General features: G+C 36.1%; 1 protein-coding gene across 4 annotated transcripts in view; it reads left to right on the top strand.

The window, feature by feature from the left end:
- Positions 1 to 18,623, top strand: part of LOC100394900 (COBW domain-containing protein 1-like) — a 76,741-nt gene that overhangs the window by 51,658 nt on the left and 6,460 nt on the right. For 3 of the 4 annotated variants that reach the window (XR_013532742.1, XM_078366079.1, XM_035301757.3), the window contains exons 10-11: positions 4,449 to 4,505; positions 9,908 to 9,959. Coding sequence is in view for 2 of the 4 variants with exons in the window: in XM_078366079.1 (XP_078222205.1) it covers positions 4,449 to 4,505; positions 9,908 to 9,959 (109 nt within the window). In the remaining 2 variants the exon portion in view is untranslated. Of the gene's footprint in view, positions 1 to 4,448; positions 4,506 to 9,907; positions 9,960 to 18,623 lie in introns of those variants that run through there. The other variant, XR_013532744.1, reaches the window with a different exon arrangement.

Raw genomic sequence — 18,623 nt, 5'->3', positions numbered from 1 at the left:
TTCCATAGTAGAAAGTCTCTGATAATCTCACTCATACCATGAACCATTCCTCAGTGTCTGTCCTCTTCCTGTTAGTGTTCTACAATTCCTTCCTCCTTAACTTTTCTCCTCTTTACAAAATGATACACAGACAACTGCATAATACTTAAACAAGCTTTTAAAAATCATGCCCATAAATAGCTGTGGTTCTGTCATAGCATTTATTCAGTTCATATTTGTAACATTTTGATTCAGTTTTCTTCTTTTGTTAGTTTCATTTTGGAAATATCCATGTCCTGAATAAAGGTGTCATCTTGATTAGTTTGTTAATGTAACAATTTAGTTTGTTTGACATTTCTAACTTTTATTAATTTATTTTTTTTGTTTGTTTTTTTGAGACGGAGTCTTGCTTTGTCACCAGGCTGGAGTGCAGTGGCATGATCTCGGCTCACTGCCACCTCCGCCTCCCGGGTTCAAGCCATCCTTCTGCCTCAGCCTCTTGAGTAGCTGGGACTATAGGCGCTCACCACCATGCCCAGCTAATTTTTTTGTGTTTTTAGTAGAGATGGGGTTTCACCATGTTGGCTAGGGTGGTCTCAATCTCTTGACCTCGTGATCCGCCTGCCTTGGCCTCCTAAGGTGCTGGGCTTACAGGCATGAGCTACCATGCCCAGCCTCCAACTTTTATTTCTAACATTTGCTTTATTATAGAACAATAAAAACATGCAGTGATTGATTTTTGTTACTTCCAGTGGATGAGTGAGCAAGTGACTAAAATCTTTCTTCTTCTATTTCTTCAGTGTATGGTGCTTGCCAGAGCATCTGAGAATCTAGGGACTTTCTGAAATAGTACTTCCTTGTTGTGAGGACTGAAGTTGGATTAGAATCCTTTTCAATGAAGATCAGGTGTCCTGAGTAGAATTCTTACTATTGGGTCCTGAATCTTATATTAAATATTCTCGCAAATTCCTTGAGGCATAGCATCTTGAGCTTACCAGTTTAGAAACTGGAGATTTGGTTAACAAAGTAATAAAAGTCACTCTTTTCTGTCAATTAATTTGCCAAACTGGCTGCTATGCATTTCATAGTATTTTAAGGACTATTTAAGCAATGGATAAGGCAAAAACTCTGCCTTTAAGGAAAGGCAGGGAAAACAGAGAAGCAAACAAGCAAAAAGGTAAAATATTAGATAGTAATATTACTGTAAGAATTTTAAAAGCACAGAGTTCTATAAGAATAGGAAAATAGAGGATAACTATTCAACTTTTCTTGATGAAGAGGGAGGAAAATACTGACCAAGAAGGCAGTCAGAAAATACTGACCAAGAAGGCAGTCATTGATCTGAGTCTTAAAGAATGAATAAGGCTTTTACAGATGGACTAGAGTAGGAACAACTTTCTAGGTGTAAGGAAGATTTTGTATTCCAGAGACCTGTGAATATTTTAGAATGGCTAGAAAACTTGGTATTATATAGCAGAGAAGAAGTGATATGACTGAAGAGATAGAGAACTTACCACAAAGGGTCTTGAATGCCGTGATACATAGCTTAGATTTTCTTCTGTAGGCAGCAAGGAATTAGTGGAGGATTTTATTATTAATCATATATTATTAATTAATAATAAGTTCACAATAATAAACTTACTATTGGCCAACTCTGTTTTGGTTTTCCTCTATTCAGTCTACTTACATTTCTAAAAACTAAGAAAAAGACAAGAGAAGATTAAAATGATACATCTTTTAATCTTTTACTCCTACTTCTGAAATCTATATGATTCACCAGAACTTCCGTTTGCTACTAAATCAGCTTGTCTTACCAATAAGGCAATGCTACACACTATTCCTTTTCCTTAATTACTACTCAAGGTGAGCCTCTTTTCTTCACATACTTATAGTAGTTTATTGTCAGCACTTGTCAGCCACACAGTGGTAAAATAATTAAAATTTAAAAAATAATAAAACAAAATTCTTCACTCATTTAAGGCATATGACTGGAAAACTTAATTTCCATGGCAATTTAATTTCCCCCTTTGGAGATAAAACCATCAGAAATCTACAATTTGCATTATAGATACTGGATACTTGTATTGGCTGGTGCACCCTATTTGTGAGACTCACTGGAGTTTGAAGAGCTGACTGTTAGAAAATACCCCTAGAGTAGCAGCTGCAATTCCAGTCCCACCTTGGAGAACCAAAACTCTCTTTGTTTTCACTCTCCTGTCCTTGATCTTAGGCTACTTAAAGCAGTCTTTAGACTTACGGAAAATTGAAAGCAATTTTTGTAGGAAAACATTAGGTTCAAGAAATTAGGAGAAAAAAACACTTTTGAAGCTTTATTTTTCCCCTTTTTGTTTACTTCATTCTCTTACTCCTTTTTAAAATGCTGGTAATGGTGTCTTTTTTTTCTTGGCTATTTTAATGCTTTGGAAATGATCTGATGGTTTTATCCTCAAAGGAGGAAATTAATTTGATGCCATGGAAATTAGTTTTCCAGTCATATCCCTTCAATGAAGAATTTCTTCTTCACGATGGTACTAAATTTGGGGAAAGCTATGGAAACTTTCATCTGGAAGCTTAGACTTTTTCTCTTTATTGAAAATTTGGTGAGAGACTTGGGTATTTTGTTATTTTCTGTAAAAGAGTGTAATTTGCTGTACAGATCTAATATTGATTCTTCTTTAGAAATACAGAAAGAATCTGGGTGTACAGCAGAATTACCTCTGGATGACTTGTTTTCTCAAGGACACTGTCACAGTGAAACAGTAGTTTATTTATAAGCTTGTGTTTCCAAACTACATTTGATATTTGCAAAATTGGCATGTGTAAACTTTATTAAACTTTAAGCTGTTTCCTAAGATGCAGATGACAAACTTGGCGGGGGGAACTTCATTCTTTTTTTTTTTTTTCTTTTTTCTTTTTTGAGACAGAATCTCACTTTGTCCCCAAGCTGGATTGCTGTGGTATGATCTCAGCTCACTGTAACCTCTGCCTTCTGGGTTCAAGCATTTCTCCTGCTTCAGCCTCCCAGTAGTTGGGATTACAGGTGTGCGCCACCATGCCCAGCTAATTTTTGTATTTTTAGTAGAGATGAGGTTTCACCATGTTGACCAGGCTGGTCTCAAACTCCTGGCCTCAAAGTGATCTGGCCACCTTGGCCTCCAAAGTGCTGGGATTTCAGGCATAAGCCACCATGCCCATCCAACTTCAGTCATTTGTGACCTGTCAATATAAATATGCTCAGTGGTGGTGGGGGTGGGAAGTGAAAAAGGAAATATGTTTAATATTAAGACTTCGACCTCTTAGTGTAAATTGATATTCAAAAATTTCTTCATGGAACATTTACTTCTTTACTTGATCATTTTTCTAATTCTGCACATATAAAATGCCCAGAATTTGAGTTGTTGTTACAGTCTATTAACAGGAACTTTGGAGTAATAAGATGGGAATTCGCATGCCTTTTGCCAAGACAAGCATTTGTAATCTAACACATTATTGTTGCCACAAGTATGAGTATGTGGTAGACTGTTGAGAATGAATAAAGCAGGCACAGTTGGTCAGTCCTAAGATAAAGGAGATGTTTTTTCTTACATATTATGCATTTAAAAAAAAAATTGAATCTGACCAATGAAATTGTTTTTCCTTGTAAGAAAATTTAACAAATGTTTGTCAAGCTCCTGGAATCTAATTTTGAAATGTAATTATACATTTGTCATTTTCTTCAAACATTCCTTTGCCTTAGGTTTGATTATGGAGAAATCACTGTCCTCTGCTGTTTTATGGGCTTATGTTAAAATTGTAATGCAATCACCAGTCTTTATAAATTTACTTTTATATATTTAACCAAACCTAATGCTAATTGTGATATGTTATTCGCACTTGATTTGAATCATTGCATTCCTAATAAGTTTAATTATTAAATAATTCTCAGAGAAATAATGTCTATTCGGATGGCAGGAATTTTTTTTCTACATACAGCCCCATTCTGAATGAATGAAATCAAATCACATGAATATCAGAGTCCTAGAGTAACTTAATATTTTATGCATTGGTCATTCAACTCCTCATATTTTTATATTGCATGTTACATCAAGGGAGGGGAAATAAAAGAAATACAAAAATTGCAGAGGTATTTGGAATGTACCCGTTTGTTAATTCTATTTGTCATTTGTTTCATCTTTTGAGTAATTAGCTGCTTCGAAAAGTTTCTGTTCTTTAGCTGATTTTTTTTTAAGCTATAAAAATGTATTTTAAAAGCTCAAATTTCAGGATTGTAAAGATAATGGAAATTTTAAACAAGCTAATTTATTGACATAAATAATTTTCAATTTGATTCAACTGTGATCATCTTATACCATTTGCCCACTTTTATGAATTTTATATATAAAATTTTTTGAGTCAGAGATTTGTTTCTTGATTGATTGGATATAATTCACAGAATTTCCAACTGCTCATATTAGTTTTCTTTCTTTTAGAGTTGATCTTTCTAATGTGTTAGATCTTCACGCCTTTGATAGTCTCTCTGGAATAAGGTATGTTTTGTATAATTTGGTTATTTTTATTGTTATGTACCTTTTTTTCCCATAGTTAACAGAAATGATTTGCGCAATTGCACCCTTGATTTAAGCTTCCTGCCATTCCTTTGGCATATAAGACCATTCTTAATGAGGTATGTTCTTGGAAGTTTTACTAAGTAAGTAATTGTTTGGAAATCATATTGCATTTTCCTATAGAAATTATAGTGTAAGTGATAGTTAACCTCAGAGACTAATCGTTAACACTTCTACACCAAACACTATGTGTAATACTCTTTCTATGAGAAGATACATGAAATACATAGACAATTTTAGTTTAGGGCTCTCACAGATAACTCTCTTTATGTTAATAATGGATTAGTTCTCTGCCTTCTCCTGTGGGGAATCTTTTTGGTGAGGGAAGGAAGAAAGATTATTCTCGTGCATCAATATCTTTTTATTTTTTTATTGTAGTAAGAATATTAACATGAGATCTATCCTCTTAACAGTTTTTTGAATGTACAGTACAGTATTGTTAACTATAGGCCTGAGGATGTGCGGCAGATCTCTGGGACATTTCAGTCTTGTATAACTGAGGCTTTATACCCATTGAATAGCAGCCTTCCATTTCCCTCTCCCCTTTGCCCCTGGGATCTACCATTCTACACTCTTTCTGTGGGATTGACTATTTTATTCTGACAAAAGTGGAATCATGCATTATTTGTCTTTCTGTGACTGGCTTATTTCATGTGGCGTAACATCATCAAGGTCCATCCATGTTTTTGCATATAACAAGGTTTCCTTTTTAAGGCTCAATAATATTCTGTTTTCTACATATACCACATTTACTTTATCCATTTGTCTTTTATTGCACATAACTTGTTCTTGCAGCTTGGCTATTGCAAATGATGCTGTAATGAATATCTCGTAAGTCGCATATATGTCCATACAAGATCATGAGAGTGGACATCTCTTTAGGTATTTTGAATTGGTGGGGCAGTTTTGCTTAAGGGTAGGCATGGTGGGTGGCTCTATACTTGAGACTTCTAATTCTCATTCCTATATATATGTCTTTTTTTTTTTTTTTTTTTTTTTTTTTTTTTGAGATGGGTTCTCACTTGCTACCCAGGCTGGAGTGCAGCAGCACAAACATGGTTTACTGGACCCTTGACCTCCTGGGCTCAAGTGATCCTTCTGTCTCAGCCTCCCAAGTAGCTGGGACCACAGGCAGGTGTCACCATACCCCACTAATCTTTTAATATTTTTTGTAAGCATGGGGTCATATTATATTGCCCAGGCTGGTCTCGAATTCCTGGGCTCAAGTGATCCTCCTGCCTCAGCCTCCCAGAGTGCTGGGATTACATGTGTTGGCCACCACACCCAGCCTTATATGTATGTTTCTAATTTTGCCTTAGCCATGCCTTTAAAAACTAATTCTATTTTCAACTAGGTTTTTTTAACCTTCAGTATCAAGTATTGTTCACATTTCAAAAATAGTACTATAGTAACCTGTGAAGTAGGACATGATACTGTTTTATTGGATCGCTTTTACTTTATTATGTTTTTATTTTATTATTTTTTTTGAGATAGAGTCTTGCTCTGTTGCCCAAGCTGGAATGCAGTGGCATGATCTCGGCTCACTGCAGCCTCCGCCTCCCAGGTTCAAGCAATTCTCCTGCCTTAGCCTTCCAAGTAGCTGGGATTACAGGCATGTGCCACCATGCCCAGCTAATTTTTTATTTTTTTTATTTTTGTAGGAACGGGCCCGGCCACCCTTTTACTTTAGAGGTTGGAAAACTTATATTCGAATGTAGTTGTAAAAAAAAAAAAAAAAAAAGACCAGGCGTGGTGGCTTATGCCTATAATCCAGGCACTTTGGGAGGCTGAGGTGGGCGGATCCCAAGGCCAGGAGATCAAGACCATCTGGCCACATGGTGAAATGCTATCTCTACTAAAAATGCAAAAATTAGCTGAGTATGGTGGTGTATTCATGTAATCCCAGCTATTCAGGAGGCTGAAGCAGGAGAATGGATTTAACCTGGGAGGCAGAGGTTGCGGTGAACTGAGATAGTGCCACTGCACTCCAGCCTGGTGACAGGGTGAGACTCCATCTCAGAAAAAAAAAATTGACTGAGATTATTTCAGCAACCAGAAGTGTGGGTTAGGCAGGGCAGTTATTTCCTCCTTCTCAGTTTGGAAACTGAAGCTCAGAGAGTAAACTTGTCAGTGACAGTGATTCAAGAAGTTGTCTTCAGTTGAGAGGTATTTATTTCACCTGTAGCTTCTGGTGTTAGAGCAGTATCTTTTTAGACTAGGCAAATTATAGTTAAAATTATAAAGGTATTTTCAGGCTACCTAGAAAAAAATCAGCATTTTGTTTTTCTAGTTCCAGTTATTAGGAAGGCAGTAAAGTTTGGTATACCTGAATTACATGTGAGTGATTTCTATTTTTCTAAAAATTCTTATAAATTATGTAAAGTAAAAATGACTACTTGTTGTTTCATGGTAAATATAGTTATATCCTTTCAAGCCACTCCTGGACAAAGTTGTGAAATCTCCCTGAGCCTTTTTCCTTTATGTCAGCTTCAGGTATCCAGTATCACTTACACTTGAGAATGATTATATGGAAATCATTCAGAATTATACTAAGTTTTTCCATATGAAGCTTTTGTTTTACTAATTTTTAAACTACTGTTTCTCCATTAAACTAATATAGCCCTAACCATAAATTTGGTTTGTTCATTTAAAAATGATCTTTCTTTTTTCTTCTTAGTTCTGGTTTTACTGGGGAGATAGATTGACTGGGGCTGTCACCTAATTCTGGGAGCTTAAGAGCCTTTGTCCTTTGCTACCCATTTCTGAAATAATCAGAAGTCTAGCCCATCCTAACTTTTCTCTTAATGATCCTTTTTTCTTTTACTCCAAGTCTCCAGCACTTCATTTGAGTATCTTCCATGTCTGGATTATAACTATGTTTTTTTATTTGATGCTGTGACAGTTTTGATAGTCACAGATACTGTGATAACGTTTAAATATGTTTACAAGGAGAAAAATGAAACAATACTGCATGAAATTTGCCTTTCTTTCTTTCTTTGTTTTTTTATGGGAGACAGGGTCTGGCTCTGTTGCCCGGACTAGAGTGCAGTGGTGTGATTTCAGCTCACTGTAGCCTCTACCTCCTGGGCTTAAGCTGTCTTCCTACCTCAGACTCCTGAGTAGCTGGGACTGCAGGCACGCACTACCACACCTGGCTAATTTTTTGTTGTGTGGATAATTTTTTCTTTTGGTAGCGATGGGGTTTTGCCATGTACCCCAGGCTGGTCTTAAATTCCTGTGCTCAAGTGATCTGCCTACCTCAGCCTCCCAAAGTAATGGGATTACCAGCGTGAGCTACCACACTTACCACACTTAGCCCTTTATTTTTTTATATTTATTTAATTATTTTATTTTGTTGACGTAGAGTCTCAGAGTCTCACTCTGACAGCTGGGTTGGAGTGCAGTAGTGCTATCGTGGCTCTCTGCAGTCCTGAACTCCTGGACTCAAGTGATCTTCCCATCTCAGACTCCTGACTATCTGGGACTACAGGGTTGCACCACCATGCCTGGCTAATTTTTTATTTTTATTTTTGTGGAGACAAGGTCTTGCTATGTTGCTCAGGCTTGTCTCGAACTCGTGGCCTCAAGTGATCCTTCTATTTAGCCTCTCAAAGTGCTGGAATTACAAGCCTGAGCCACTGAACCCAGCAAAATTTGCCTTTTTAAAACTAATTTATCTCTGTTGGGTCCAAGAGCTTGCAAGTTGGTTGTCATTTAATATGTTAAACACTAAAATATTTTTTAGTTGAAATCTTAATTTTTTCCCTTCACATATTGTATCCTTTAGTGCTTTATTCCAAGAATAAGAATTATAGTAAGAAATCATTTCCCACCTTGATATTCAGTATATCAATTTTTGTTTTCCTTTCTTCTTCTGTCTTTTGCTGTAATTTGCTGTAATACAAGTACTTTCATCAAGGCATCCAGTTTTTTATGTAATTCTATATTTTTACTTGGGAGAAATAGGAATGTTCCTAGTTCTATCTTACTGTCAATACCTAAATTATTGTTTTTTATAGAACATAATGGTTTATACACAAAATACACTAAACTGTGTGAGATTTTTACACTTTATGCGTGCAGAGGCAAAAATCGTTATAAGATTACAACTTAATATGCAAAATGAGGATTTCAGATTCATGAGTTTCAGGTTTTGGTAGCATATGCTTGTCCACTAGATTAGTCTTTTAAAAATTTGTATGATAGGGAAAAAATCTAGGACATGAATTCTGAGACTTACTAGGAACTAAACTTAAATGTTCGTTGTTAGATTTTTGGTTTTTTTTGCTGCATATGAAGTTTTAGGCAGTCATTGTCCAACAACATATGGTAAAAGCATATGATTTTTCAAAATTATTTTCTAAAGTTATCTCATTCTACACTTAAGAGCAGTTATAATGCTTTAGTGACACTTGAAGTAGCTGTTTAATGTGATCTCACCACCATACAGAAGGCCTTTGCATGACTTTTTGTGTGTGTGCTTAGCTGCTAACCAAGAGAATCTTTTCCTGAGCAACCAGCTGGGAAGGATTTAATTTGACATTCTCCCTGCTAAGACCCCCCAAAGAGACTCATTCCCTCCAACAGTTCCTACAGGCTCTTTCTCTTTCCTAAACTTGCTGTTACTAATTTACCCCTCACTGTTCTTCAAGGCAAAACATCTGCAGGGTTTTAAGTCCTTTCCCCCTCCCATCCTGTCCTCATCAGTGTTGAAATGTGCTACAGTTGTTATGGTTGTAATTTGTTATGCCATATTGATCTTGTGCTTTTCATATCAGAACAATGCATTTTTAACATTCTGACTTTTTCTCTCAATTGCTGACTATATATAAAATTTATATTTATGGATACTATTTGTTTTTTAATAAGTTCAAGGAAAAACATTGATAAAGGAAAATTTATTCTCCTAACTTTCTTTAGGTGCCAGCATTATTTTCACATTAGGAAGCAGGAGAAAATTAAGGAACTTTGAGCAATACTAGAATGGTTTTATATATATATGTATATAAGATTGTATTAAACCTGATGGAATGGTAAAGAAATTTATTGACATATTTAACCACACAAACTAGTGTTGTTAAAAGATTAGTTTTTCTTTTTGTTGTGTGCATATGTATGTTTGTGAATGTGGGTTTTTTCTTTTAAAGAAATTTGTTAAAAACTTTATTTGCCAGCTTTTTTCTGTTGGAATTTGTGAACATTGTATAAAATTGGAATTATAGAATAGTTATGGAAAGTCACTTCATTATCCTTGTGCACTAAATAATGTATAAAGTTAAATCAGAAGTGTATTGATCTCTGAATTTCTAATCAGTTGTTTTTAGTTTGCAGAAAAAACTTCAGCATGTGCCAGGAACACAACCTCACCTTGATCAGGTAAAAAAAAAAAAAAAAAAAAATTCAAATCCAAAATTCCTAAAGAATGTTTTTAAAGGACCTCTTTAACTAAACTGGCTGTATTTAGGACTATTTTATTATAAACTTTTTCTAAAATGGTATTTTTGAACCGTGTTGATAATTTTTGGAATCTTAAATGCTTTTGATATAGTCTAATCCTACTTCTTAACACATGGTAGGAATTCATCAAACCAGATTCGTTTAGAATCTGAGGAAATCATGCTTTCTAGCCTTTCCATTCTGTAGATTAATTAGCATATTGATTAGTTCTGATAGAGATTAGAGATTACTCTTCAAAGCAGCCTGGGCATTCTATAGATAGTCTATTTTTAAGTATGTTGAATTGATTAAGGAAAAGTCTGATATAAGCATGGCTTATTTAAGTAAAAATTGAATTTCACCTTCAGGTAGCACTATAAATGTGAATTCCTTAAGATGTTTTTCTTGCTCTAAAATTCTAATCCCTCAGGTAAATATCTAAGATGCTACGAACAAATTAAATACACTTTTACTGTATCTGCATTTCTGTTAAGCATATCATAGATCATAGAGCTTTAGGATAACTTCTTTGTTCCACTTAAAACCCTGAGGGGTGGAGTGGGGGATGTGTAAGTGAGCAATGTGCCTAGTCTTCCCTCATCAGTCTTGAAGTGGTCACTCAGCTTTTGAATTACTATTGGTTGTAATATGGCCAAGATAACAGCAGCTACTTGCATTTGTATTCATTTTGGTTCATAATTTATGAGCAGGTTTACTACTATGTTTGTGGTACCTTTCCCTGTGAAACTTTTGTTAATAAGATATTTCCTCTTCACTTATCTTTAAAATGAATAAATGAGAGACATACAAGTCCTTGGAAATAGTTTATGGCAAAAAAAAAAAGTTCTTTATGATAGTTGATATCTGTCATAAAGATGAATGTGAAGCACATTTGAGCTTCTGGGTGAAGAATATGATGCCAAAAATCATAGGGATTAAAAGATGAAGAAAATGTAGTACTCACTTACAATGAACATTTGTAGTGGCCAGTGTCTGTACCCATAGAATCTTGAATAAACCCCTATTGTGGCAGTCATGATGCCTTGCAGTTTGGTTGAATTGCTTTTGCCTTGCATTAGTCTATAAATTTCTTAAATATAAAATCTTTATAGCTTAGTACAGAGCTTGGTGGTTGCTCAGTGAATATTTGTTAAAAAAATGAAAAGCCGTGTTTCTCAAATGGGGTATAAGTCAGAATCCTATGTGGAGATTTAAAAAAAAAAAATTAGATAACTCATTAGTTCTTACCCCTCAATCTCCAGGATTGGGGCTTGGGTATGTGTATATTAATGTATGTTTTTAACATTTTATTATGCAAGATTTCAAATATATAAAAAAGTAAACAGAATAGTAAGGTAAAACACCTTGTATGAATCACCCAGTTTAAATGGCATCAACATTTAGCTAATTTTATTTCACCTATCCTCCCATATCTTTTGCCTGGAGTATTTAAAAGAAAATGTGTTTCTTTTTCTTTCTTTTTTTCTTCTTTTTTTTAAAATTTTTATTTCTTATAGAGATGGGGGTTTCACCTTGTTGGCCAGGCTGGTCTTGAACTCCTGACCTTGTGATCTGCCCACCTTGGTCTCCCAAAGTGCTGGGATTACAGGTGTGAGCCACTGTGCCTGGCCAAAAAAACGTTTTTTTAATAGGAAATTTCAAACATGCATAAAAGTAGAATAGTATAATGAGCCTGTATGTACCTATTGCTCTTGTTGGAGTGTATTAAAGCAAATTCCAGACATTATGTCATTTTACTACTAAATAGGGCATGGCTATATTTTTGTAGCCTCTATAGGAGATTCTTGTGCACTTTCCTGCTTTAGATAATATAAACATAGGGACAATAGTTTTAGGGCTATGGGATTCAGAGGCATGAACTCTTTTGGTTCAGTGGATCAGAGGTGTAGGGGAGGAAATTGATCTTTTCCTTGCCCATCACTAGATTCATAGCTGAGGTCTCTCTAACAGAAGACCAACTAACAAGAGAATAACATACAAATTTATTTAGTAAGTTTTACTTGATACAGGAGCCTTCATAAGGAAAGGAAGACCTGAAATAGTGTATGTTTCATGCTAGGTATGATATGGAAAAGGATAGTCATGGAGAAGCATAACTGGATAAAACAGTATGATCTAATAGTAATAAACTGGGAAGAACTTAGCAAGGTCTGTTTGCTCAGATTTTTCTCTGTGATGCTTCATATTCAGAGATAAGGATGTCCTTTTCCTCTGTGTATAGAGAGGGCACCTCTTGAATGAGGGTCTTATGACCCTCAGGGGAAGGTCAGAAAAATCTAGGTTTTATGACCTGCTTCAGGAGAAAAGGTGAGAGCAGCCTTCCTGGTTCTTCCATTTTCTCAAATACTGAGGTGCCATATTTTGGGATAGTACATGAACCCAATCAAAGGTTTCAGGAAAGATAGTTTTTTTGTTTGATTTTGCATACAGTAAAGAATGCAAATGTATGATTTTAGTGTACAATTCAATTTTTTTTCTTTTTGTCTCTCTCTCTTGCCCAGGCTGGAGTGCAGTGGTGCGATCTCGGCTCACTGCAACTGCCTCCTTCTGCATTCAAGCAATTCTCATGCCTCAGCCTCTTGAGTAGCTGGGATTACAGGCATGCACCACCACACCTGGCTAATTTTTGTAGATATATATTTTTTAAGTAGAGATGGGTTTTCACCATTTTGGCCAGGCTGGTCTCAAACTCCTGACCTCAGATGATCCACCCACTTCGGCCTCCCAAAGTGCTGGGATTATAGGTGTGAGCCACTGTGCCCTGCCTCAATGTATTTTTACATATATTTATACCTACATATCTGTCTGTATGCACACTCAAACGCATATCCTTCTAACCACCCACTTAGATCAAGATATAAAAGATATCTAAAATTGTAGAGTTCTCTTTTGCCCTTTCCCAGTCAAAGAAGGGGTAAGTGCTATTCTGACTTACATGACAAAAAATAGCCATGAACTGGTGGGATTTTTTTTTTTTTTGACAAGAAGAAGTAAGGAAAAGAGCAATATGGATGTTTAAAAATGGGAAGTGAGAATCTTACCAATGAGTAGGTCCCTGGTACAGAAGTCTTAGTGGAGAGTTCATACTAGAATCCTGGTCCAAGCTATCAGGTTTTAATTTGCTAGACAAAGAAAACTCAAGCTGTGCTATCTAGGAGTGTTATGTAAGCTAGACTGGACTTCAGAGTCGGGAACCAAGCAGGAAGATACTGCGTGATGAGGGCCTGAAACATGCTGGTTACAGTGAGACTAGAAATGTGATAAACCCAGAGCTGTTTCACAGATAGACTTGCCTGAATATCCTGTCTGACGGAGGATGGATCAGAAAGAAAAGAAGTGGTGATGGGAAACAAGCCTAGATTGACTAGAGAAACCTAGAAATAGAAAAATCGGGAAGGCAAAGTGATTCAGATGATAATGCCATATATTCAGTTGTCCCTGGTGGCAGAATATTATAGTACAGATATTACATAGGCAAAGAAGAACAGAGGGCTAGAGTGTGAAGGTACAGATTTTGAGTTTAAGCATATTAGTGGGCTTAGTGTTCCAGCTGAAGAAAATGTGAAGCGGTTATTGCATGTTAGATATTGTTTGGGAAAGAATAGAAAACAGTGAAACCAGTGGGTTAAAGAAGAAACAGATTAAATAAACAAACCCAAGTAAGCTGTTACTAACTTTTATTTTAGAGACAATTCCTCATTTTGCTTTTAGTTTTCTGAATTATTGCCTCACTTTTCTGTTTCTTTCTGTGTCAGCATACATGGAAAAAGGAGTTCATTTTAGATTCAAAACAAAAACTGGAAAAAAAAAGTCTGAAATGGGTAATACCTAGGACATGGTATATATGTGTCATTAGGATTCTATCCCTGAATTTTTAATGCAGTTATCCATTTTTCATGGATTCTTTGTTTATTCCCCATTAGGAATACCTGGGTTTGGAAAGTGGGAAGGTGGATGAGAAAACCCACATGACAAATAGTGCTTACTTTATTTTAGAACCAAGTATGAGTTGTGACCCTTATCTTGTGCACTGGGAATTACAGATTTTTTCAGGATTTTTCTAACAATTTACATAACAGTTAACAATACTTTTGTCTCCCTCTAGCCCCTGGTAACCACTATTTTACTTTCTGATTTGATGAGTTTGACTATTTTAGATACCTGCTATAAGTAGATTCTTGCAGTATTTGTCCTTCTGTAACTGGTTTATTTTACTTAGTGTAATGTCCTCAAGATTCATCCATGTTGTAGCATATGACAGTATTTTTTTAAGGATACATTATATTTGGTTGTATGTATATTGCCACATTTATCCATTCAACTGTCTTGAACATTTAGGTGGTTGTTAGTGTCTTGATTATTGTGACAAAATAAGTACTTTTAAAAGTCTCACATTTTCAAGTTCGTTTTGACCCTTTTTTTAGTTGACTCATACTTCTCATATCAAGCAAGAAAGCACTTTTCTGGTTTTCCTATTACTAGGAACAGTAGAGATTAAATGTCTCATATGTTTTTGGGAGTTCTAGAGCCCCACATATCACCTGTTCCTTCCCATACTACCATAACTGATGCTCTCTGGAGAGTGTCCCCTCCTGGCAGGCCAACCAGCATAAAAATAGCACATTAAACCAGCAAAGCTAAGACCCCTCATAGAGTCCATTTCACCCTCCTACCACTGCTACTGGAACAGGTGCTGGTATCCTGGCTGAGAGACCCACAGATGGTTCACATCACATGACTGTGTGCATACTAACCCCCAGTACCAGCTCGGAGCCTGGTAGACTTGCTGGGTGGCTAGATCCAGAAGAGAGGTAACAATTACTACAGCTTAGCTCTCAGGAAGCCACATCCATAGGAAAAGAGGGAGAGTACTACAGTAAGGGAACACCCCATGGAACAAAATCTGAACAACAGCCTTCAGCCCTAGACCTTTCCTCTGACAGAGCCTACCCAAATGAGAAGGAATCAGAAAACCAACCCTGGTAATATGACAAAATAACGTTCTTTAACACCTCCAAAAAAATCACACTAGTTCATCAGCAATGGATCCAAACCAAGAAGAAATCCCTGACTTACCAGAAAAAGGATTCACTAGGTTAGTTATTAAGCCAATCAGGGAGGCACCAGAGAAAGGCAAAGCCCAATGTAAGGATATCAAAAAAGGGATACAAGAAATGAAGGGAGAAATATTCAATGAACTATTCAATAGATAGCATAAATAAAAACAATCAAAACTTTAGGAAACAATGGACAAATAGAAATCCAAAATGCTCTGGAAAGTTTCAACAATAGAATCAAACAAGTAGAAGAAAGAAATTCAGAGCTTGAAGACAAGGACTTTAAATTAACCCAATCCAACAAAGACAAAGAAGAATATGAAAATATGAACAAAGCCTCCAAGAAATCCGGGATTATGTTAAACAACCAAACCTAAGAATAATCGGTGTTCCTGAGGAAGAAGAAAGCTAAAGTTTGTAAAACATATTTGGGGGAATAATTGAGGAAAACTTCTCCAGCCTTGTTAAAGACCTAGACGTCCAAATACAAGAAGCACAAGGCCAGGCGCGGTGGCTCAAGCCTGTAATCCCAGCACTTTGGGAGGCCGAGGCGGGTGGATCACAAGGTCAAGAGATCGAGACTATCCTGGTCAACATGGTGAAACCCCGTCTCTACTAAACAAAACATTAGCTGGGCATGGTGGCGCGTGCCTGTAATCCCCAGCTACACAGGAGGCTGAGGCAGGAGAATTGCCTGAACCCAGGAGGCAGAGGTTGCGGTGAGCCGAGATTGTATCATTGCACTCCAGCCTGGGTAACAAGAGTGAAACACTGTCTCAAAAAAAAAAAAAAAAAAAAGAAGCACAAAGAACACCTGGGAAATTCATCGCAAAAAGATCATTGCCTAGGCACATTGTCATCAGATTATCTAAAGTTAAGATGAAAGAAGGAATCTTAAGAGCTGTGAACCAAAAACACCAGGTAACCTTTCCAAAAACACCAGGTAACCTATAAAGGAAAAACTCATCAGATTAACAGCAGATTTCTCAGCAGAAACCCTGAAAGCCAGAAGGGATTGGGCCCTATCTATAGCCTCCTCAAGCAAAATCGTTATCAGCCAAGAATTTTGTATTCAGCAAAACTAAGCTTCATATATGAAGGCAAGATACAGTCTTTCTCAGACAAACAGAGAAATCACCACTACCAAGCCACCAGTATAAGAACTGCTAAAAGGAGCTCTAAATCTTGAATCAAATCCTGCAAACACATCAAAACGGGACCTCTTTAAAGCATAAATGTCACAGGACCTATAGAACAAAAATACAATTAAAAAAACAAGCCAGGTATATACAGGCAGCAAATAGCCTGATGAATGGAATGAAACCTCACATCTCAATACTAACATTCAATATAAATGGCCTAAATGTTCCACTTAAAAGATACAGAATTGCAGAGTGGATAAGAATTTGCCAGCCAACTGTCTGTTGTTTTCACCTAACACATAAGGACTCACATAAACTTAAGGTAAAGGGGTGGAATAAGACATTTCATGCAAATGGACACCAAATGTGAGCAGGACATTCTTAGAACAAACCTTAAACTGTAGTTAAAAATGGCAAAGAGGGACATTATATAATGATAAAAGGCCTTGTCCAAAAGGAAAATATCACAATCCTAAACATACATGCACCTAACACTGGAGCTCCCAAATTTATAAAACAATTACTAATAGACCTAAGAAATGAGACAGACAGCAACACAGTCATAGTGAGATACTTCAATACTCCACTGACAGCACTAGACAGGTCATCAAGATAGAAAGTCAACAAAGAAACAATGGATTTAAACTATATCCTGGAACATTAATGGACTTATCAGATATATACAGAACATTCATAGGCTTAATGGCCTACATCAAAAAGTCGGAAAGAGCACAAACAGATACTCTAAGGTCACACCTCAAGGAACTAGAGAAACAAGAACAAACCCAGTAGAAGAAAGGAAATAACCAAGATCAGAGGAGAGCTAAATGAAATTGAAACAAACAAAAAATACAAAAGATAAGTGAAACAAAAAGCTGGTTTTTTAAAAAGGTAAATAAAATTGATAGACCATTAGCAAGATTAACCAAGAAAAGAGAGAAAATTTGAATAAGCTCAATAAGAAATGAAACAGGAGATATTACAATGGAAACCACAGAAATACAAAAGATCAGTCAAGGCTACTATGAACGTCTTTGTGTGCATAAACTAGAAAACCTAGAAGAGAGGGATAAATTCCTGGAAAGAAACAACCCTCCTAGCTTAAATCAGGAAGAATTAGCTACCCTGAATAGACCAATAACAAGCAGTTATTGGTAATAACATGAAATAGTAATTTAAAAATTACCAACAAAAAATGTCCAGGACTAGACAGATTCACAACAGAATTCTACCAGATATTCAAAGAAGAATTGGTACCAATCCTATAGATGCTATTCCACAAGATAAAGAAGAAACCCTTACTGAATCATTCTATGAAGCCAGTATCACCCTAATACCAAAACAAGGAAAGGTCATAACCAAAGAAGAAAACTACAGACCAATATCCCTGATGAACATAGATGCTAAAATCCTTAACAAAATACTAGCTAACCTTATCTAACAACATATCAAAAAGATAATCCACCGTGATCAAGGGGTTTTATACCACAGATGCAGGGATAGTTTCACATACACATACACATAGCCAAAGCAAGACTAAGCAAAAAGAACAAATCCGGAGGTATCACATTACCTGATTTCAAACTATACTATAAGGCCATTGTCACCCAAATAGCATGATACTGTTATAAAACTAGGCACATAGACCAGTGCAACACAATAGAGAATCCAGAAATAAACCCAAATACTTAACAGCCAACTAATCTTCAACAAAACAAGCAAAAACGTAAAGTGGGGAAAGTACACACTTTTCAACAATGGTGCTGGGATAATTTGCTAGCCACATGTAGGAGAATGAAACTGGATCCTCATCTTTCACTGTATATAAAAATCAACTCAAGATAGATTAAGGACTTAAATCTAAAACCTGAACCTATAAAAATTCTAGAAGATAACATTGGAAAAATCCTTCTAGACATTGGCTTAGACAAGGATTTCATGACCAAGAACCCCAAAGCAAATACAATGAAAACATATAGCTGGCACTTAATTAAATTGAAGAGCTTTTGCATGGCAAAAGGAACAGTCAGAAATAGACAACCTGCAAAGTAGAAACTCTTTCACAATCTATACATCTGACAAAGGACAAATATCCAGAATCTACAATGAATTCAAACAAATCAGCAAGAAAAAAAATCCCTTCCAAAAGTGGGTTAAGAACATGAATAGACAGTTCTTAAAAGAAGATATACAAATGACCAATAAATATATAAAAAATGCTCAACATCACTAATCACTAATAATCAGGGAAATGCAAATCAAAACCACAGTGTGATACCACCTTATTTCTGCAAGAACAGCCATATTCAAAAAATAGTAGATATTGTCGTGGATGCAGTGAACAGGGAACACTTCTACACTGCTGGTGGGAATGTAAACTAGTA

Source organism: Callithrix jacchus, chromosome 1 (assembly GCF_049354715.1).
Source record: "Callithrix jacchus isolate 240 chromosome 1, calJac240_pri, whole genome shotgun sequence".
NCBI lineage: Eukaryota > Metazoa > Chordata > Mammalia > Primates > Cebidae > Callithrix > Callithrix jacchus.
This window is presented reverse-complemented; position numbering and strand designations above follow the sequence as displayed.